The 23,041-nt window shown below is 46.5% G+C and overlaps 1 protein-coding gene across 4 annotated transcripts in view; it reads left to right on the forward strand.

The window, feature by feature from the left end:
• The window catches only part of Aldh3a1 (aldehyde dehydrogenase 3 family member A1), a 55,446-nt gene extending 35,585 nt beyond the window's left edge, over nt 1-19,861 (forward strand). For 2 of the 4 annotated variants that reach the window (XM_048796191.1, XM_048796183.1), the window contains 10 exons: nt 13,252-13,418; nt 14,821-15,052; nt 15,634-15,719; nt 16,005-16,213; nt 17,029-17,146; nt 17,406-17,547; nt 18,143-18,309; nt 18,879-18,978; nt 19,391-19,521; nt 19,617-19,861. In XM_048796191.1, coding sequence (XP_048652148.1) covers nt 13,257-13,418; nt 14,821-15,052; nt 15,634-15,719; nt 16,005-16,213; nt 17,029-17,146; nt 17,406-17,547; nt 18,143-18,309; nt 18,879-18,978; nt 19,391-19,521; nt 19,617-19,631 — 1,362 coding nt within the window. In that variant the 5' untranslated portion in view covers nt 13,252-13,256 and the 3' untranslated portion in view covers nt 19,632-19,861. Of the gene's footprint in view, nt 1-4,953; nt 5,247-10,256; nt 10,448-13,251; nt 13,419-14,820; nt 15,053-15,633; nt 15,720-16,004; nt 16,214-17,028; nt 17,147-17,405; nt 17,548-18,142; nt 18,310-18,878; nt 18,979-19,390; nt 19,522-19,616 lie in introns of those variants that run through there. The other 2 variants (XM_015503425.2, XM_048796177.1) reach the window with 2 other exon arrangements.
• The last annotated feature ends 3,180 nt before the right edge of the window (nt 19,862-23,041 follow it).

A 23,041-nucleotide genomic window follows, 5' to 3' on the forward strand; every position in this document is an offset into this window, starting at 1 on the left:
TACACATTCCTACTGACCTGTTTCCAATTAGGACTTCCTGGTAGTGATTCTACCAAGTCCAGATAGTACTTCAGCCTGAAAGGGTTAAAACACTTGGGCCTTTGGGAGCACTTATCATAACCTTGGCACTGTCCACAGTGGCACCCACAGATCACCATGAGAAGATATCACCTGCCAGGCTCCTTTTTCAGAAACATGACACATACAAGTGGTGAGAAAAATATTGGGAAACAGAGGAATAATCATGAGAAGCTGATGCTGAGGAAGGAGCTAACCAAGTATGTATGAAGCAAAAGCTCGAGCTAAAATGTGTACCACTTCTCTGCTTCTGTGTTAATTGACATCTTGGTGATTGTTGCAAAGAAATAAAAGTTTCCATTTTTTGAGTTCGTTTTTTGAGTTATGAGGATGCACTTGTTTACTGTGATCCAGGGTGGGGCTGCTCAAACCCAGGCAGATCAGCAGTGCTAACCAAAGCACGTCCTGGTGCATTCTGGCATGCTTGGGCTCTGCCCCCAGCCTACCACCAGGTGCATGGGTTAATAGGTGGAGGGCTCTACAGCTGGATGGGGTCCAGCCAACCTCAGACGGACTCTGCCTGGGCTAGGTGGGCCGGGCATTCCTGCTGCCAGGTGGCTGGTGTCTAACTCATAGTGATGTGTACTTTGCCACACCCTTCCCAGTAGAACGACTCCCTGCTTTCTGCCCCAGTGGGCTGCACTTAGTCTATTATTATCATTATTGTTATTATTATTATTATTATTATTATTATTATTATTAGATACAAATGGCAGTAGAGTGTATTTTGGCATATTATATATACATGGATCCTATTCTTGTGGTTGTACATGATGTGGAGTTACACTGGTTGTGTGTTCATAATAAATACAGGAAAGTTGTGTCTGATTCATTCCATCATGTAAATATACCACATTTTCTTCATCGGTTCATCTGTTGAAGGGCACCTAGGTTGGTTCCATAGCTTGGCTATTGTGAATTGAGCTGCTGTAAACATTGATGTGGCTGCATCACTGAAGTATGTTGATTTTAAGGCCTTTAGGTATAAACTAAGGAGTGGGATAACTATGTCAAATAGTGGTTCCATTTCAAGTTTTCTAAGGAAACTCCATGCTGCTTTCCAGAGTCTTTGTACCAATTTGCTGTCCCACCTGCACTGCATGAGTGAAACTTTCTCCCCACATTCTCTCCAACTTTTATTGTTTCTTGTATTCTTGTTATTTGCTTTTCTGACTAGAGGTGGAATCTCAGTGTTTTTTTTAATTCCAGATGACAGTTTATTGATTGTATGAAGTATTACAAAATATTTGAACTTCATAAGTCTCTGTCATTTTCACCATTTCTTTTTTTTTCCAAAAAAAAAAAAATTAAGTTGTAGATGGACACAATGCCTTTACTTTATTTATTTTTAGGTGGTGCTGAGGACCCAACCCAGTGCCTCACATGTGCCAGGTGAGTGCTCTACCACTGAGCCACAACCTCAGCCCTCATTTTTACTATTTTTTAAAGCAAGTTTTTTTTTCCTCTCTTTTGCATTGCTGAGAATTGAAACTAGGGCTTTGCACTTGCTAAGGCAAGCCCTCTGCCACTGAGCTGTGCTCCCTGCCCTAACGCAAGTATTTCTTCAATTGTTCTTCACTCTTTTCAGTGCTGTAAAGAAAACTGAAGATTGGAGTCAATCAGTTAAAAACCTTTGGCTGGGATTTTGACTCAGTGGTAGAGTGCTTGCCTAGCATGTGTGAGGTACTGGGTTTGATTCTTAGCACCACATATAAATAAATGAATACAACTTAAAAAAAAAAAATCTTTGAGAGGATACATCTGGGCTCATTGCCCAGAAAAGAGTCTATGTGAAATTATTTGGAAATTGTGTCTGGGAGTCTTTTCCTTCTTCTTCTTCTTCTTTTTTTTTCACTTTTTTAAATTTATTTTTTATTTATATGTAACAGTGGAATGCATTACAATTCTTATTACATTATTAGAGCACAATTTTTCATATCTCTGGTTGTTTACATAGTATATTCACACCAATTTGTGTCTTCATACATGTACTTTGAATAATAATGATCATCACATTCAACCATCATTAATTACCCCCTGCCCCTTCCCTTCCCCTCCCACCCCTCTATCCTATCTAGAGTTCGTCTGTTTCTCCCATGCTCCCTCTCCCTATCCCACTATGAATCAGCCTCTTTATATCAGAGAAAACATTCTGCATTTGGTTTTTTGGGATTGGCTAACTTCACTTAGCATTATCTTCTCTAACTCCATCCATTTACCTGCAAATGCCATGATTTTATTCACTTTTATTGCTGAGTAAAATTCCATTGTGTATATATATGCCACATTTTTTTATCCATTCATCTACTGAAGGCCATCTAGGTTGTTTCCACAATTTAGCTATTGTGAATTGTGCTGCTATAAACATTGATGTGGCTGTGTCCCTGTAGTATGCTGTTTTTAAGTCCTTTGGGTAAAGATCGAGGAGAGGGACAGCTGGGTCAAATGGTGGTTCCATTCCTAGTTTTCCAAGAAATCTCCATATTGCTTTCCATATTGGCTGCACCAATTTGAAGTCCCACCAGCATTGTATGAGCATTTCTCTAATTGCTGGAGATGTTGGACACTTTTTCATATATTTGTTCCACCATTTGCATTTCTTCTTTTGTGAAGTGCCTGTTCAGTTCCTTTGCCATTTATCGATTGGGTTTTGGGGGTTTGGGGGGTGGTAAGTTTTTTTGTGTTCTTTATATATCATGGAGATTAATGTTTTTATCTGAGGTGAGGGTGGCAAAGATTTTCTGTAGGCTCTCTCTTTATGTTCTGGATTGTTTCCTTTGCTTTTTAGTTTGACTCCATCCCATTTATTGATTCTTTGTTTTACATCTTGCACTTCAGAAGTCTTATTAAGGAAGTCAGTACCTAAGTCTACATGATAGAGAGTTGGGCCTACTTTTTCATCTAGAAGCAGGGTCTCTGGTCTAATGCCTCAATCCTTGATCAGCTTTAAATTGAGTTTGAGTTTATTAGTGATAATTTTATATCTTGCAGGGTGAGAGAGAGGGGTTTAGTTTCATGCTATGTTCATATGGATTTCCAGTTTTCTCAGCATCATTTGTTAAAGAGGCTATCTCTTCTCCATCATATGTTTATGGCGCTTTTGTCTAGTATGAGATAATTATATTTGTGTGGGTCTGTCTCTGTGTCTCCTATTCTGTTTCATTGGTTTTCATGCCCATTTGAAGTCAACACCATGCCATTCTGGTTACTGTGATTCTGCAGTATCATTTGAGGTCTGGTATTGTGATGTCTCCTTCTTCACTTTTTTCCATATGTATGGCTTTGGCTATTCTGGGCCTCATATTTTTCCAAAGGAATTTCATGGCTAGTTTTTCTATTTCTAAGAAGAATATCATTGGAATTTTAATAGTAATTGCATTAAATCTGTATAACACTTTTCATAGTATGGCCATTTTGACAATATTAATTCTGCCTATTCTTTCCATCTTCTAAGGTCTTCTTTAATTTTTTTTTCTTTAGTGCTTTGTACTTTTCATTGTAGAGCTCTTTCACTTCTTTTGTTAGATTGATTCCTAATGGGGTGTTTTGTTTTGAGGATATTGTGAATGGGACAGTTTTCTTGATTTTTCTTTCAGGTGACTCATCACTGGTTTACAGGAACATAATTGATTTATGGGTGATAATTTATATCCTGGTACTTTGCTGAATTTATGAGTTCTAGAAGCTTTCTGGTGGAGATTTTGACTCTTCTAGGTATAGAATCATGGGTTCCTAGCGGGGGATCACCGTGATCAGAAGTGATGTGCATCAGGGGTTAAGCCAAGTCCAGCATCCCTGTCCCCAGTCTCTCTTACCCTCATCAAATAGGGATAGTTTGAGTGCTTCTTCTCCTACTTGTATCCCTTTAATTTTTTTTCTTTGTCTAATTGCTGTGGCTAGTTTTCAAGGACTATTTTGAATAGGAGTGGTGAAACAGGGTATCCCTGTCTTGTTCCAGTTTTTAAAGAGAATGCTTTCAATTTTTCTCCATTTTTATTATGGTGACCTTGGGTTTAGTATATATAGCTTTTACAATGTTGAGGTATGATCCTACTATCCCTAGTTTTTCTAGTGTTTTGAATATGAATGGGTGCTGTATTTTGTCAAATGCTTTTTCTGCAGCTATTGAGATATTCATGTGGTTCTTGTCTTTAAGTCTGTTGATGTGATGAATTACATTTATTGATTTCCATATTTCAAACCAACCCTGCATCCCTGGATTGAATCCCACTTGATAATGGTGCACTATCTTTTTAATATGTTTTTAGGTGATTTCCTAGTGTTTTATTGATGTTTGCATCTATGATCATCAGGCATATTGATCTGAAGTTTTCTTTGGTTTATGTGCCTTTGTCTGGTTTTGGTATCGGGCGATACTAGGTTCATAGAATGAGTTTGGAAAGGTTCCCTCCTTTTCTGTTTCATGGAATAATTGGAAGAGTATTGGTGTTAGTTCTTCTAGGAACATCTGGTAGAACTTAGCTGAGAATCTATTTGGTCATAGGGTTTCCTTTGTTTGTAGGCTTTTGATGGAATCTTCAATTTCACTGCTTAAAATTGATCTGTTTAAATTTTCTGTGTCCTGATTCAATTTGGGCAGGTCATATATCTCTAGAAATTTGTCGATGTCTTTGTGGTTTTCTGTTCTGTTGGAGTATAGATTTTCAATGTAGTTTCTGATTATCATCTATATTTCATTAGTGTCCATGGTGATATTTCTTTTTTGTTATGAATTTTAGTAATTTGAGTTTTCTCTCTCTTTTTCTTCATTAGCTTGGCTAAAGGTTTATCAATTTTATTTTTTCAAAGAAACAATTTTTTTGTTTCATCAATTTTTTGAATTTTTTTGTTTCAATTTCATAATTTTGGCCCTGATTTTATTTATTTCCTATCTTCTACTTTGGGTGTTGATTTGTTCTTCTTTTTCTAGCCTTTTGTCTTAACTCGGTGATTACTTCCAGTGAGTCAGCTTCCTGGCAGCAGGAAAATCCAAAGGATGCATTGATTATTGGGGATCTCTGCAGCATATCTGAGGAAGATTTCTTCTTGCTCAGTCCTACCTTCCAAGTCCGGAAACCCACAGCTTCTCTGACACAAGGACTGTTACTGGCAGCTGATACAGAGAGATAAAAAGTCCTCAGAAGTTCTCTCCTGCACTTCCCCAGAAGGTATGGCTGAATTCCAGAGCAGAAGGGCAGTAAGAGCACTGTTGGCAGTGAAAAGGAAGGCTGGGTAGGAATAAAGAGAAATACAGCCTGAAGGGGGCGAATGCATAAAGATACGGGCTACTTCCATATCTTCTGAGGTCTCCCTCTGTCCCAGGCACTGTGCTAAGTGCTGGGCATACATAATATAAGCTATTTTAGAATCTCTTTAGGTTTATAGAAAAACTACAAAGACAGTAGAGTGCCCATATGTCCCAGCAACCCATCCAGGAGCCCCCATTGCATTCAGCTGCCATGTCCCTTTAGGCTCCTCTTGGCTCTGACCCTCCTTGCTTTGAATGGCTTGACCATTTAGAGGAGCAGTGGTCAGGTTCCGTAGAATGGCTCTCGGTTGAGTGTGTCTGATATTTCTGTCATGACGGGGCTGGGGCCAGGGGCTTGAGGAGGAAGATCACAGAGAGAAGGTGCCCTTTTTATCCCATCATATGAAGGACATATGGGAGCAATGTGACACATCACTGTGGTGTTGACCTTAATCTCTGCATGAGGTCATGTTTGTCAGGTTCTTTGCTGTATCTTATTCTTTTCTCTTTCATCCACATTGAACTCTTTTGAAGGAAGTCACTATTTCTGCCCAGACAGAAGGAGTTGGGAGTGATACTTGAGGGCAGAGGATCTACATGAATGATAGTTTAGTATGGTACATTAAAATAAGTGGGCTGAGGGTGTAGCTCAGTGGTTGAGTACTTGCCTAGCATAAGGAAAGCCCTGGGTTCCATCCCAGCATTGCAAAAGAAAATGAATTAAAATAATAAAAACATACTTCATACTTAAAGTATACAACTTGATTTTTTAAGTTCTGTTTTCAACCCTCACCACAATCAATTTTTAAACATTTCCATCTCCCCTAACAGAAAGCCCATATCCATTAGCAGTCACTTCCTATTCCTTGCCTCTAATGCCTCCCCAAAGCCCAGAAACCACTAATCTATTTTCCATCCCTATGAATTTGCCTTCTCTGGATATTTCATATAAGGGGAATCATGCAATATATGAATATGTATCTGGCTTCTTTCATTCAGCATTATGTTTTCCAGATTCATTCATGTTGGAGCATGTATCAGTTGCTCGTTCCCTTTTATAGCCGAATACTAACCCAGTATATGACTATGGCACATTTCTTTAGAGCAAATATCAGTTGCTCTTTCCTTTTATGACTGAATACTAACCCATCACATGACTATGGCACATTTCTTTTATCATTCATCAGTTGATGGACATCTGGGTTGTTTCCACTTTTTGGCTATTATGAATAATGCTGCTAGGAACATTCATGCCCAGATTTTTCTGTGGACAGGTGTTCTCCTTTCTCTTGTGTACATGCTTAGTAATGAAATTGTAGGTCATACTGTAACTCTCTGTATAACTACTCGAGGAACTTCCACACTATGTTCTAAAGTAGCTGCACCATTTTATACTCTCCCAGTGATGCAGGAGGCTCCCAACATTCTTACCATCATTGGGGACTGTCTGTCTTTTTAACTATAACAAGAATAGCTGCCAAGTCAGTGGTACCAAAGCATGTTCTTCCTGCTTACAAGTGGCTGGGGAAGCCAGCATATCAGGAGGAGGCCTGGCATGCACAGGATGAGAGCCACCTCATCCCATCAATCTCCACAGCCATCAGCACCTCTCCATGGCAACTGGGAGACCCTACCAAGGCTGCTGCCTGCTTATCCATGCATCCATGATGGGTACTATCAGTCAGCTGGTCTCTGAGGTAGTTTTTCCAGGCTAACAGACCCTTCTGGCCATGTGGTCTTTTTCAATCAAGCGGTCGATAAGTTCCCACTTCTTGGGGTCATCTGCCAGGCCTGCACTTGCCGGAATTCCACATCGAATGGAGTTTCAGGTGTTCCTGGATGTTCCCACCACATGCTCACAGACCATTCTCTGTCTGCCCATAAGAGGCATCATGTGTGGGTTTTCTTGTCCCTAGGTAAATCTGCTGAAAATCATCTTTATAGTAAAAGATGATTTTTAATATGATGGATAATTTCTTTTTATCTTAGACCCCAGGCATCCCCACATGTAGGATGATTTGGCACATTGGGCTGCTTCCATATCTTCTGAGGTCTCCCTCTGTCCCAGGCACTGTGCTAAGTGCTGGGCATACGTACTGGACAAAAGCTGAGATTGCTGCCTTCTTGTGAATTCCAGTTCATGGAGAGACAAGGAGAGAAGAAAAGCGATCAAAATAGTTACACAAAGATTTGATTGCAGATTTTTGCCAAGCTCCTAGAAGTAAGGGATGTATTATTGTGGGGGAAGGGATCAGGAAAGCTGAGATCTGAACACAGGTAAGAATTAGGTTGGTACAGAGTAGAAGGGAAAGTGTCCCAGGGAGGGAGAATGGCAGGGAAAAGGCCTTGAGGGAGGAAATCTCCTGGCCCTGTTGAGGAATGCTAGTGGCCTGAAGGTAGTGAAAACAGCGGCCGGTGATATAAAGTGAAGCATGTGCGGCAGCCAGGAGCCAAGATACACAGGACTCGGAGGCCATGGAATTTTTTCCCTGTGAGCAATAGGAAGCCACTGAAGTTTTTTAATCAGGGAAGAGATATGCTCAGGCCTTTCTTCATTGTCCAAAGTCCCCATAGGCAGCCTTTTAAAGAAGACATCACGGAAGATAATTTCAGGCTTCAGGGAGAACAGGCAGGTAGTGAGGACAGTGACCCAGGAGGAAGAGCGTAGAAGCCCAGTCTAGGATGAGGATCAGGAACACATTGTTAGGGCTTGCAGAGATACCAATCTCACGAACAGGTATCGGCAGGAGTTTCTATTACAACCCAAGCTATGCCAAAGCTAAAACTCTTTTTATTTATTTATTCGGTGCTGGGGAACATAGGGCCTCATGTGTGTTGGGCAAGCAGTCTACCACTGAGCTAAACCTAAGGTCTATAAGTGAAGATTTTAACCCCCCCCCAAAAAAAAAAAAAAAAAAAAACAACCTTGGGGGTTTTGTTCTCTGTTATTTAAAACCTTTCAGGGCTTCTTGCTCTGTCTGATAACCCCCTATTGTTGCTACTTATGGCAAAAGCAAAACAAAAAATTATCAAGACATATCTGTATGATAAGATCATTGTTGCTCGCCACCTCCCCAGCCTGACCCGACTGACCTACAAGCCTCTGTGCCCATAGAACACCATCCGTCTCCTCACCTCCTGCTGGCCACACCGTACATATCACACCTTATTGGTGACAAACTGTGGTGGACAGCCTTCTCTTATTTCCTGCCTCTGTACCTTTACTTTCTGTTTCAAGGTCCCTTGCTATCCCTTGCCTGAATACCTCTCACTTGGCTCAGATGTGCTTTTCACAGGACCCTCTTCTGAGCCCCTCTAACATCCCACACAAACCCCCATTACTACAGTTTTCATTTTATTCTTAATTGTTTTCATTTATTGCACTATTCAACAAATATTTATTGAGTACCTGCTGCATGCCAAACTTATTCCAGGTGCTGGGAGTTTCAGCAGTGAACAAAACACATTCTGGTTAGTGGAGTCCAGTAAGGGGAGGCCAGGTAGCAAACAAAATAAGTACAACCATGTGTCACTTAACGACATCCTTAGGCAGTTTCATCACCATGTGAGCACCATAGAACACACTTACACTAACCAGGTGGTCTCATCCACTACACACCTGCACTGTGTGGTCCATATGTGGTATGACCTATTGTTCTCAGGGCAACAATGAGCAAAGCAATGATGATTAAGTTCCCACAAGAAAAAAATGACATTATCAAAAGATACTGTAAACATATGATGTATGAGGCAGCAGAGCGCACTCTTCAGAGGAAAAAAAAAATTTGTAAGTGAAAGGAATACACTCTAAAATGATAAGGGTGATAAAATATGGTATAAGCAAATACATGCACCAGTCACAGTTGTTCATTACCATCATCCTGTATCATGCCCCGCACATAGTTCTATGTGTCGTGCCTTTAAAAACCGCCGTGTAGTGGATTTGTTCACACCAGCAGACATTTGAGCAAGGTGTTGCCCTGTGAGATTACAATTGCCCCACTGTCGCCAGGTGGTAGGAATTTAAAACCCCATTACAAGGACCATCAATATGTGGGTTGTGGTCACGTGGCACATCACTGTGGATAGATAGCACCTCAGAAGGATAAAGATGCTCTGGAGAAAAAGGAAACAAGGACCAGGTGGTGTCATGTGACATGATGTGAAGCTGAACCACCTGGATGGATATATGCTGCAGGCTGATCCAGGTAGAAGGAGGGAGAAATGAAGACCACATCCTCAGGGGCTCATAGGTCATAATGGGGACCTTATCTTTTCCTCCCAGTAAATGGGAGACCAAGACACCCAAATGCCAGCCTCCACGTGGGGCAAGGGTGTCAGGGAAGCATCAAGTAGGAGAAGGCCCAGAGTCTGGTATAGTGAGAAGTGACAGAATACAGTGCCCCCCGTGGTGTGGCACAGAGCGGATACCCAGCAAACGTCTGTTAAACTGCGGGGAAGGGACTTCCAGGAATAGGGCCTTCCCAGGTGACCTTGCAGGAGAAGCTTCTGGCCCTTTTTTGCTAGTCAGTGAGGGAGCAGATCCCCATATCAGTGAGGACCCCCCACAGAAAGCCCCAGTCTTCAGTTTGGGGTCTCTGCCTCAACAGAGCCGTGGTACCTGTGCACATGGTGGGGACAGAGGGGAATGTGAATTTGGGAGGGGGGGCATCGCGTGGTACACTGCTGTGACCTGTGGCTCACCCGCTGCTGACCTTATATAACAGGAAACTCCAAAAACAGCATCTGGCAAACACACTTTGGAAATCTGGACAAGGCTGAATCAGTCAGTGGCCCCCACGCCCGTGATAATCCCAGGCTCCTTTTGAAGGCGGGCTATGAGCCCTGCCCAAGGCTTCACAGACTCATCTTGCCTTTCAGAATAAAACAAAAACAGACAACCCAAGACCTAATCCCCCAAGCCCCAGCCCCAGCTGTAGGAGCCAAGGTCCGGATTGTGCTACACCCCACATTTGAATATTATTTTTTCCTTGTCACGCACACTTCCTGGGCAGGGACTCCAAGAGCCAAATGGGCGGGAAGAAAGGTCCTTAAATATGTCCCCTCTTGGGTTCTGTTCATTCCAGGAGCCCCAGCCACTAAGGAGAGACTATATTGAAGGTAATCCTCTTCCCCTAGGTTCCCTTTCCTTCACCCTCCCCTCCAAGGTGGGGATACCTGGGCAGAGCCTGCACTGGGAACAGGGGCCCTTAGGGTGAAAAGTCCTCCATCCATCTGTGAGTGGGGCTGGTCCCTGCCCCAGGATCATCATCTTAGGAGTGAGCATCCTCCCAGTTGGACGCACTGAGGGTCCCAGGTCAGATATCTGGTAGCTCTGCCATTCTTATAGCACTAGGAGGTGGAGGTCCTGGGAATTCATGGAGCAGAGGAACTGAGGTGGTCTTTGGGTGGAAGAGCTGGGTGGGCTGTCAGGGCTCTTCACTCCCCTGGAAGGCAGTGGGGCTGACAGAGATGGATGTGTGTTCAAATCCTGACCTTGGTAATTGCCAACTGTGACACCAAAGCTAGAGCACTGAACAGTTTTCAGCTTCACTCTCCTCATCTGTGAGACAAACCCATAGCTGTTCCTTCTTCATGAGCTGTTTACTATGGAGCATGGTGGTGATTGAAGGGAAGGCTGGGTGGGGAGCCTAGATGAGGGATGCTAGGGCAAAGTCAAAGTCAGCACAGATGAAGGTAGTGTGTTTGGGGGATGCTGGAGGACATGGTGTCACCCAGATGGTGGGCTGGCTCTGGGAGAAGGATCCCAGTTTGCATCAAAAGACGTTCCTGTCTGGGTGCCGAGCACTATGACAGGTGCTTTGTGTCACTATTAATCTGGGAAGCAGTTCTGTGGTCATCCCTGGCTGCTCACAAATGAGGCCCACATGCTTCTGAGTGGTGACTCTGGGGCATGAGCCCAGTACCATCCTACTCATCCCCAGGCTCTTCTCCTGGTCTTAGTAGCTAGTGGCTGGTTCAACCATCCAAGGCTGAGGAGGGAGCTGTATGGCTAGAGTCAGGTTCAGCAGGAGGATCCTGCCCTACAGGCAGGTAGAGCCAAGAGGTCTCAGTAAGGAGGCTTCCCTAGCCTCCTGCCAAGTCATAGGGAGCGAGCAGTAGCATGTACAGGCCAGTAGCATGTCCTAGAGATCAGCAGGGTCCCTCTTCCCTGAACAGAAAGTCTGGGACTGGACCTGGGGCTAGGGTCAGCACCTCATGGGGAAGAGAAGTGGTGGAAGGAATCAGGAACAAAAATTCAAGCAGGATCCTATATCTATATCTAATATGATTAAGTATTATGTGTGTGTGATATGCAGTGATTTTTTTTCTTGCTTTTTTTTTTTTTTTGCAAGATGGAAATTCCCCTCCCTCTACCATGCTGCCCAATGTTAGGCAATGTCTGTGGGTGGATTAAATATCTCTGAAAGGAAAGCGAGGAACTGGTAATAGTGGCCACCTCTGGGGTAGGACCTGACAGCTGGTAGAAAGGAAGAGACACTTTCCTGTGTGACCTTTTTGTCTCTTCTAAATTTTGAATGAACACGTATGCCTATTCAAAAATGTAACCAAACATTTAAAAATATGAGCTCATCGCAAAAAAAAAAAAAGTTACACTAGAGAAGAAACAGAGATCACTGGAGCAGTGGCACAGGGGTCTAGTTTAGTGGTAGAGAGTGTTTAGCATGTGGGAAGCCCTGGGTTCCGATCCCCAAAATGAGAGAGAAGGGAAAGAAAGAAAGAAAAAAATAAAAGAGAAAGAAAAGAAAACAAAGATCACCAAATATTACCTCCATCCAATGCTCCCCTGTGATGAGGCTATCTTTCTGGTCTTCTCTTGTATGCCTGCAAAAGTGCATGTACATCACACATGCAAGCCTGGCAGTCCTGTCATTCCATAACCTGTTCCTTGTCCCTAGAGCCTGGGACACATCTGGCACACACAGAGCCCTTATTAACATGCTGAGTAACTTTATTTCATTCCTAAATACTGCCCAATAACCACCACACTGAATGCAGCATAGTTCATTTGAACTGCCTCCTGCCTTAGGGCCTTTAGAGTGTCTTCAGTATTTATTCTATACAAACTGTGATGACTTCAGTGACTGCTTAGGAATACAGTAATTACTATAAACTCCTGAATATGAACCTTTTGTGCAGGTAAAATACCTTTGGAAGCCTTTTGCTAGATATTGCCCAGTTGCCCTCAGAAGAACCAATCCAATTTGCCAAGATGGTCTCTTGAACAAGTAACGGGAATTACCTCCATATTTTTGCACAGAAACCGGAAAGCGTGCGAGTTCCTTGCTAGCATTTATCTGTGTCTCCCAGGCTTAGCACGCCCTGATTTAATGACTTATGCCTGCTTTAGCTCTTGACCAGTCACCACCAGAAAAGGTTTTCAGGTATTTTGTTGCAAGTTTTTTTTTAATCAACCTGAGCCGTGGACTCTTGACCAATGTTCACCCAATCTAATCTGGAAAGTGTGTTACAGTTCCTGGAATGTTTGCCTGGGGGTGTTTCACCAGCTTTGCAAGCAGGTAGAGGCAAGAGTGGGACACCAGAGATGCCAGGAAGAGTCCTGTCGCCAGCACACTGCCAAGAAAGAACCCACTATGAGCAATTCTGCTTAAGATCAGCATCAGGGCTTCCTCACCCTAATTGCGGATGTCAGTTTGCCCTGGGACATCTCAAAACACCAGAAGGATCCTGAAATTTGCAGTAGAAAAGGGGACCTCGCAGTAAAAATGACAATTTTCATGGATCCAGAGAAGTTAACCCTCTTCCTATACTATTAAGGCAGCGGGGGAACAGTAAGCGTGAGCAAGTCCACTGGTGTAGGTGCCTAGATGCATTTCTGAGCCAAGGACGTGGCCTTCTTTCCAACCTCCTCCACCCTGCTGCAAGATCCCCTCTGTCCCTAGGTACCATGAGCAAGATCAGCGACTTGGTGAAGAGGGCCAGGGTCGCCTTCAACTCAGGCCTGACCCGCCCGCTGCAGTTCCGGATCCAGCAACTGGAGGCGCTGCGGCGCATGATCCAGGAGCGCCAGCCGGACATCGTGGAGGCTTTGGCCGCTGATCTGCACAAGGTGCTCGTGCTAGCAGGGCTGCAGGGCTGCGCGGGAGACCTCCACGAGAGTGGGGACAGTTGTGGTTTGGTGTAGGGTATCGCTAGCGTGCATGGGGTTCTGTGCTCAACATTTTACAAAGGATCAGGCTCGGCCCCCAAAACCCTCCGTTGAGTGTCATGACCATATTATAGAAGGGAAAATGAGGCTTGGAAAGGTTTAGGAACGGCTTGGAGTCACCCAGTTCATCAACAGCTGAGAAGTGGCATACCACCCTCTCTTTTCCTCTCACTCTCAGCAGAGGGGTTCCACTGTACCCCAGTGCATTTTGCTGTTGTGCAGGGCACTCCTTACCCTCGTCTGTCTGCTTTTACCTCCTGACCAGTTTTCTTCACCAGTTTTTTTCATCCTGACCAGGTCTTAGCTTGTAACATAAGACCACCCATTCCAACCAATCTCCTCCTACAGGACACCCGGAGCATCTGGTGCCCTGAGTCCCACATGGGAACACCTGGCTCTCCATGCCAAGGAACAGTTTGCTGCAGCTGGGAGGCCACCTGCTCCCTGTGGCTGCAGGGGGGTTGGGGCTGCTCCTTCACTCACTCTGAGAGAATGAGACTCCTCGGATTCACAAACCTTTCACCGTAGGGCCCAGAACACATCTGAGCCTGTTTCCACCCTCCCTCTTGCCTGAGAGAAGAGAAAAGGTGTCTCTGCAGGGTCCAGATCTTTGGAGCTCACCCCTCTGCCATCTCAAGGCCTTCCCACCACCCTATTCTGTAGTTTTAGAAGATTGCTCAGGACTATTCATCTTAAAACTAAGACGAGAAAACTCACTCTCTTGACCTCACAGCCAAAGCTCATATTTTCTGTCTGTGCCTCCCCTCTCCTCACTCTGTGCTGCCCCAGAAGCCCTCGGTCCCCTGCCTACTCCCTCTGTCACCTTGTCTCCTGGCTTCCCTTCTGACTCTCTTGGGAAGCCATCTCCCTGTCCCCATTTCTTCAGGGTGGTCTTGAGAGAGCTCCTTCCTAGGTTCAGGTCTTATTTTTGACCCATAAACTTTCCCAGACAACACAACACATTGCTCAATTCCCCCTCTCCCCCCGACACACACACTCACTAATGACCCTCAAATCTGTCTCCTCCATCCAGGCCTGGCTTTTTCTTTCAGTCACCAGCCCTCTCCCTGCCAGAACCCCCAATGTAGCAGAAGTTAGATCCACCACTCCTGTTAGACTCTCACCTCTGTTTCTCCCCCAACCCCCATGTACTCTCTATTCCTGGTCCCCCACCTGGGCTGGGGAACCCATAGTGTACAACTCCCATTGCCCTGGCAGCTGAGGACTGGGAATGCCTAGCTTGCACCCCCAGAAGCTTGGCCTTGCTTCTGGGCTAGGAGCTTACATGGTGTCTTCACCACAGAATGAATGGACCGCCTACTGTGAGGAGGTGGGGTACGTTCTGGAGGAGATTGCGTATATGATCAAGAATCTCCATGAGTGGGTCAAGGATGAGCCTGTGGAGAAGACTCCTGAGACCCAGCAGGATGAGTCCTACATCCACTCGGAGCCCCTGGGAGTGGTCCTCATCATCGGCACCTGGAACTACCCCTTCAACCTCATTATCCAGCCCATGGCCGGCGCCATTGCTGCAGGTACTAGAGGCTCCGTTCCAAGAGGGGCTCAGGCCTGGGGGAAAGAGGAGACCTGGTGGCAGACAGTGGTTTGATGTGACTTTCACAGGAGGCTGTGGAGACAAAACCATTTAGTTAGGCCTCCAGGTCCCTGCATCCGAGGCCAGTCAGATGCAGATAACCATGAGAACAGCCTCCACCTGCCCATGTGTGTGGGTGGCTAGGGCAGCTCTCAGCTAAATCGACCAGGAGGGGCTAACACTACTCTCCCAACCAGCCCAAGAGCATCTCCCTCTCCTTTGTCCTTTCCTCTTTCCCAGCCTCCCAGCAACTGCAGAGGGGAAGGTGCTGCAGTTCTAGCCAGCATGAGCCTAGGTGTGTACCTGTGTGCCTGAGTTTGTTCCTGTGGCATCTGCTCATGCGTGCTCCTCAGCCTATGCCTTGTGTGTATTGCAAGTTTATGTGCTTGTGCATGTTCCTACAAGTCTTCCCTCCACGCCTCTGAGGACATTGATGTTGGAAGGAAGGCTCCAGGGTTGGTCAATAGGAGAGAAGAGCATTTGGGGTGGCCTGGTGTGGCGCTAAGTCTGTTTACTTTGCAGGGAATGCAGTGGTTCTCAAACCCTCAGAGCTGAGTGAGAACATGGCAAACCTGCTTGCCACCATCCTCCCTCAGTATGTAGATAAGGTAAGGTACCCTCCAGGGCTCAAAGATAACTGTTTGAGGTCAGGTCTTTGGGGCTTGACCAAGCCTCAGGTTGGGGAAGTATAGCTCCCAGGAGCTGCCCTCTCCTGCTGGGATGAACAGAAAGTCTCTGAGCCCTAATAGGGGAGCTCTACTTGCCAGTGGCCAGCCAGGGTAGGGTGCTGAGTTGCTGGGCCACAGGACCACTGGTCTCAGCCATGGCCTTACATGCAGGGGTGAGGAGGGAGTTGGTCTTTGCTGAGCCTTTCTTCTCTCCTTGCATGAAAGGACCTGTACCCAGTGATAAATGGGGGTGTCCCTGAGACCACAGAGGTGCTCAAGGAGAGATTTGACCACATCTTCTACACGGGCAGCACAGGCGTAGGGAAGATTGTTATGACGGCTGCTGCCAAGCACCTGACTCCTGTCACACTGGAACTGGGAGGAAAGAGCCCCTGCTATGTGGACAAGGACTGCAATCTGGATGTGGCCTGCCGGTGAGGAGGCCATTCCTTCTGCTGTCTCTAGCACACCCAGGCTGCAGGCTAAGCACTGCAATTCTGCTCTGAATAGTACAAATGGGCCCTTTCCCCACTGGGCCTGCAGTCCTCAGCAGGAGCTCTGGGGGCGGGGGTAGTAGAAGCAGGAAAGGAACCTCATTCACAGAAAAGGTGCATTGAGTCCAGGAAGGCTTCCTGGAGGAAGAGAGTTCTAGGCAGAGCTCTGACCACTGTGTGGACATCACAGGGGAGGCAATGGTCCAAGCAGAGACCGCAAGAAAAACAAGTGTGGGGTGTTCAGGGCACGAAGAAGTTGGCCCTGACCAGCCCTCTGCCATAATTGAGCTGATAATCTGGAGATCATGACCCATGAGAAGAGCTGCTGACACTCAGTGTCCAAGGCAGGACTCATATCTTGACCTTCCGACCTTAGCCAGGGCTCTGGCCACCTCTGTGCACCACATATGTGGTCCTTGGAGATGGGGTAGGGGGTGCAAGTAGAGGTAACACCGGGCCACGAAGGCTGATCATAGAGGCACAAAGTCCACCAACCCCAGATATCCCCCAGAAGTTCCCCACCTGCCACCAATGAGTTTAGCACACATTGGCTCCAGAAGGCGCTCTCAGCCCAGTGTCCAGAAGTGAGTGGGCTGCTTAGAAAGACTCACTGTGACCTGCTCACAGCCTGTGGCTCCCACTGACCAGTGTGCTAAGCCCACTATGCCTTGACCCTGAGCGCACGGAATAAGGCCTGCGTTCTTGGGAATCTTCCCATGGCCTGCAGGACATAATCCACTCTGGAATTTTCACAGACGCATTGCCTGGGGGAAATTCATGAACAGCGGCCAGACCTGTGTGGCCCCTGACTACATCCTTTGTGACCCCTCAATCCAGCACCAAATCGTGGAGAAACTAAAGAAGTCTCTGAAAGTGAGTATGGGGCCCTGGAGCCTGAGAGTGGGAGCTGTGAGGCAAGAGGTGGGCGACACCAGGAATGACCTCTCGACTTGAGCAAATCGTTCCTTTCTTCTGATCATACAAGGAATACACACACACAATAGAGATCATTTCAGAAAGTTTAAAAAGCATAAAAAAAAAAAAACCTCTGCACCCAGAATCCCATCACCCAGTCTGCTGACATGTGGCTTGGAAGCCTTTGTCCTTCCCTGAAGCCTCCATCTCTTCTCAGGAGTTCTATGGGGAAGATGCCAAGAAGTCACGTGACTATGGAAGAATCATTAATGCCCGGCACTTCCAGAGGGTGATGGGGCTAATTGAGGGCCAGAAAGTGGCCCATGGAGGCACTGGAGATATGGCCTCCCGCTACATAGGTGCGTATCGGGCCCTCTAGAGCACTGCCAGGCTGCCTGGTCCTCCAAGGTTCCCACCAAGTTCACAGAAAGCAGCTCAGATACGTGACCACCAGGCAGAGCCCTCTGATGAGCATAAATTATTCTCACCAGTGGGCTTGGAGAGACTCGGGGGCCCTTAGTAGGCAGGGCTGACCATGCCTCCCAAGAAGCCCCATTCCAGCCCCAGAAGCCCATCTCCCACAAGACCAGAACGCCAGTCGATGATGGGGACAGTAGAGGTCATAATAAGAACCCCTGGTGCCTAGGATTGGGTCACCAGATGAGATCCATTTGGACCCCATTTTGTTGAAGAGACAGAAGGAGATACTTGTATCCTTCCAGCTGCTGTGCCTGCCCCATTACTCCCGTGTAGGTTAATTCAGAATAGTCCAGCGGTCTGCCATGATGGACCCCAGGAGGTGCATGGATCATGGGAAGAGCTCTTTAGCATCTCATCCGTCCCCCTCCCTAACACTGGGCAGCATCCTCTGGGAAAGAGTAGAAGCAAGAATCAGACATGCTGGCTGGGTGGAAGGGGGTCTCAGCACTAACTCTGGCTCCTCTCCCACCTCAGCCCCCACCATCCTCACGGATGTGGACCCCCAGTCCCAGGTGATGCAAGAGGAAATCTTTGGACCAGTGATGCCCATCGTGTGCGTGCGCAGCCTGGAGGAAGCCATCCAGTTCATCAACCAGCGTGAGAAGCCCCTGGCTCTCTATGTCTTCTCCAACAATAACAATGTGAGCCGATGGTCCTCCTGCCTGGGTCCTGGGGCTTCTGGGCACAGCAGTCACATGCAAGTAGGATCCAGGGATCCACCGGCCTGAATTCAAATTACAGCTTCCTAGTTCATTGGCTGTGTGACATTGGGCAAGACATTAGACCTTCTGAACCTCTTTAGCCTTGTCTTTAAGAAGTATGTAAGGGGTTGGGGTGGTAGCTCAGTGGTAGAGTGCTCGCCTAGCATGCGTGAGGCACTGGGTTCGATCCTCAGCACCACATAAAAACAAAGTAATGTATCCACCTAAAACTAAAGACACATAAATAAATAATTTTTTTTTTAAAAAAAGAAAGAAGAAGTATCTAAGAAGACAGTAGCATCACCTGGTCATCGGAGCTGTTGCTCATACTACCTCCCCAGGTGGTGCTGAGGGACATGTGATACTTGGGAAGGGCTGAGATGGTAGGTAGCTGTGCCTCTGCTACCTATGTCCTTATGGCTCCAGAACATGCTGAGACAGGACAGGAAGGGAAGCCCTCGGCATCCGCTCAGCAAGAGTGGATAATCAGCAGCTTGGTCCTCAAACAGGTGATCAAGAAAATGATCTCAGAGACATCAAGTGGCGGGGTGACGGCCAACGACGTCATCGTACACATCACTGTGCACTCTCTGCCCTTCGGGGGCGTGGGTGAGTCTAGGACTGGCTCTCAGCCCACCTGCTTCCCCTCTTGCCCAGGGTTCCCACAGGGCCAGGGAGACCATCAGGGGGAATTCAGGGGGACCTGGAGCAGCCAGGAGCCATAGATTCCCACTTACCTCTCCTATTTGGACCTCTGACTTCGGCCTTGGAGCACTAATGCATCCCTGGTGCACTAATCCGTTCCACGAAGACCCCAAGTCAAGGGTCTTAACCTCTTTTAGTGGCATAGCTGGCCCAGTTTGGACTCTTCCTAGGCACTCTCTATATTGTCCCCAGCATGGATGCCCAGGAAGAAATCCTAAGGATCATTCACCTGTAGGAGGCTCAGAAAAGGGGCCCTAGAGGCTTGTAGGCACAACTTGGGGGTGGAATCCTGGCCCTGAGCAAGCTCCTCCCACAGGGCACAGCGGTATGGGGGCCTACCACGGCCGGAAGAGCTTCGAGACCTTCTCCCACCGCCGTTCTTGCCTGGTGAGGTCTTTACTGAATGACGATGCCCACAAGGCCAGGTACCCCCCAAGCCCAGCCAAGGTGAGAGGTGGAGAATGGGGCTGCCAGGGGAAGCAGGCTGTGCCAGACAGCGCAGGGGCTTGGTCCTCACTGCCCCCACCTGTCCTTCCTTATAGATGCCCTGGCACTGAAGAGGGCCACTGCACCTGGCCTATCTGTGCTGTGCGGCCACCAGAGGATGAGACACCTCTCTTGCTCTCCGACTCCTGGAGCTCCTGACTCTGGCCTCTTGCTTCTCTGCTCTCCTAGGCAAGCCCCCAACTCCCAGATGGACCCCAGGTCCCAACTCTCCAAGACCCTTCCCCTGGCAGGACACATAGGGACCAATAAAGGTTTCTGCATGAAAAGTCGTGCTGTTAATGCTTCTTCTTTTTTTTTTGGAGGGGTGGGATTTTAATATTTTTTTATTTCTTTTTGCATTACAATTCTTAATACACCATTATACCATAATTTATCATATCTCTGATCATATATAAGGTATGTTGACACCAAATTCACATCTTCATACATGTATTTTATATAGTGATGAGGGTCTCCTTTCACCATCCATGCTATTCCCCTTCTCCCTCCCTTTCCCTCCCACCCCTATTCCCTATCTAGAGGTAATCTTCCTCCCCTGCTCTCCCTCCCAACCCCATTTTGAGTCACCCCCCCCCTTATATCAGAGAAGACATTCGGCATTTGTTTTTTGGGGATTGGCTAACTTCATTTAGCATAATCTTCTCTAATGCCATCCGTTTCCCTGCAAATGCCATAATCTTATTCTTTTTTATTGCTGAGTAATATTCCATTGTGTATAAATGTCACTTTTTTTTATCCATTCATCCACTGAAGGACATCTAGGTTGGTTCCACAGTTTAGCTATTGTGAATTGTGCTGCTATAAACATTGATGTGGCTGTGTCCCTGTAGTATGCTGTTTTTAAGTCCTTTGGGTATAGTCCAAAAAGAGGAATAGCTGGGTCAAATGGTGGTTCCATTCCCAGTTTTCCAAGGAATCTCCATACTTCTTTTCCAAATTGGCTGCACCAATTTGCAGTCCCACCACATCCTCTCCAACGCTTGTTGTAGTTTGTCTTCATAATGGCTGCCACTCTTACTGGAGTGAAATGGTATCTTAGAGTAGTTTTAATTTGCATTTCTCTGATTGCTAGAGATGATGAGCATTCTTCCGTATATTTGTTGACTGATTGTGTATCCTCTTCTGAGAAGAGTCTGTTCAGGTCCTTGGCCCATTTATTGATTGGATTATTTTGGGGGGTGCTTATCTTGTTGAGCTCTTTATATACCCTAGAGATTAGTGCTCTATCTGATGTGTGAGGGGTAAAAATTTGTTCCCAGGATGTAGGCTGTCTGTTCACCTCACAGTTTCTTTTGCTGAGGAAAAAACTTTTTAGTTTGAATCCATCCCATTTGGTAATGCTTCTTTTGCATCCTGCACCCACTCGCCCTGTCCCACCTGATCCACTGCCTCTTGAGATTTGGTCATTCCAGTGAACCAGTGAATCCCTCCCCACAGCCTCACATCAATCCCCAGGGCCTCGAGGCGGGAGGTCAATGTTAGACCAGGACGCAAGAAAAGACCACTGACTCCAATTAAAATCAAATTAAAGCAAGCTTATTATTTCGACCGGGGAGGCTGCCTCTCCCACCCAAAACTGCGGGAACAAGACAGCTGCTGCAGCTTTCCTGCAGCCCAGCTTTATAGCCCAGAAAGTTACACAAAGGGGGGTTACAGATAACAAACTCTGACAAGCATAACACAAAGGCTAGTTTATATTTTTGCTGGCCCCGACATCAGAATTTATGAAGGTCTTTAGAGCCTCAGAGAGGGTCGTTATCTGGCCAGGGAAGGCCAAGATTGATGAGGCGTCACTTAAGTTTCAGAGAGGGCTGCTGTCTGGTCAGAGAGCCAGGCATGGGTGAGTTCAAGGCACGGGCAGGCATTCCAAGCAAGTTCAGAATTTGCAGTAATTTATAGTAAAGCCGAAATTATCTGTTCATGGCTTTGTGGCGAAATGGCTCCCAATTTTAAGAAAAGATCAGGTTGGGTCTATCAGTCATTATGTTGGGGTGGCATGTATTCCACTCAGACTTTGGGGTATCTGCTCCATTCCTGATGTGTCCAGCTGTGGAGAAAATAAGGAGGCTGAGCCTTGACGACTAGGGGCTCCAAAACCAGAGACCAGCGCACTCTTCTTAAATCTGATTTAGCATCTAGGGAAGGGGGTCCTCATGAAACAACACAGTGGTCAACAGGGAGCCCCCCTTGGTGATGTCAAAGTGATGCTTATTGGGGCAGAAAGACAAAGTCAGGATTTTTGTTACACAGTAGCTCACCCCAGGTTCCATCCTTAGGGTCCTGGGGAATCAGGGTCCATGGAGGGAAGACTAAAGAGGGATGATGGTCTGAAAGTCTGATCAGAGCAACAGTTAAGTATCAGCCCCACCTGGGCCAGGTAGATGAGTTGGGCAGGTAAGGCAGTAACCTGTAAGGCTGGACCTTCTGTGGCAGGCCCTCCTGGTATCATGGAAGGCAGTCCCTCCTTCAAACTGGTAAGAATGACTGTGACTGAGCTGTCACCCTGAAGGCACTGCAGCCCTATGTTGCCATCCCTCCTGTGACTACACCAGTCATTGCTACTCCCAAGACAATCCAACCCTGTGCCTGGCCCACATCCAGTCCCCGAAGCCAGAATTAGGCAGATAGGCAAGGGTCAGATCCAGAGAATGGAGGAATTGAAATGTTAATTTCATAAGAGCCCTTCCCTTTTCCAACCTGTTGCTAAGGTAACCAGTCTCAGAGATTGTCCCTCCCTACAGGGAGTTATTAATTACACCCCCTTCCTGCCCAGGTCACTCCAACTTGGCCCCTCCAGCCCTTCTGCTTCTCAACTTGTGGCCATCCCACCCAGCATCTCCATGTGTGCAGAAGGAGAGAGATAAGGGAAAGAGAGCAGGAGAATAAAGGAGGCCTAGGACATATAAAAAGGCAAAACACCCTCCCTTCTTGGGATACCAGGATGCCAGCTATGGCTGTTACCCCTTTTTGAATAAACTGTGCTTTATATGCTTGCCTCTGTGTGCTTCTCTAATGTTATACTTCAACATGTGAGGAAGCAGAATGTCACCAGTAACTGGTGGTATAATCCCCATCTCCCTGTTTCCCACCCCTGACCCTCCACTCTCTCCTACACCATTGCTCTCCTCTCCTGTACTAGATCATTCCTTGTTGGTAACACCTCACACCTCATATTTAAAACCCCTCACCCCCAAACACCCTAAACCCTTAAGCAGTTATCTGTGCTGCATTCCCTCTAGTAAGAGAGAGCAAACTGCCCTAATTGTTGGAATGTTTTTTATGTGCACCTGAGACTTGCTGTACACATACCCAGGAAGGTGAATCATAGTAGGAAAACCAGTGTCTTCTCACAAGCCAGTCCCCTCTGGTTACTGCCTCATTTCTCTACTCTCTCCCCTTCCCAGTGAGAATCTAGTGAATGGTGGTCTACTCTTGGATGTCACTTGCTTATTTCCACTTA

This window comes from Marmota marmota, unplaced genomic scaffold (genome assembly GCF_001458135.2).
Source record: "Marmota marmota marmota unplaced genomic scaffold, marMar, whole genome shotgun sequence".
NCBI lineage: Eukaryota > Metazoa > Chordata > Mammalia > Rodentia > Sciuridae > Marmota > Marmota marmota.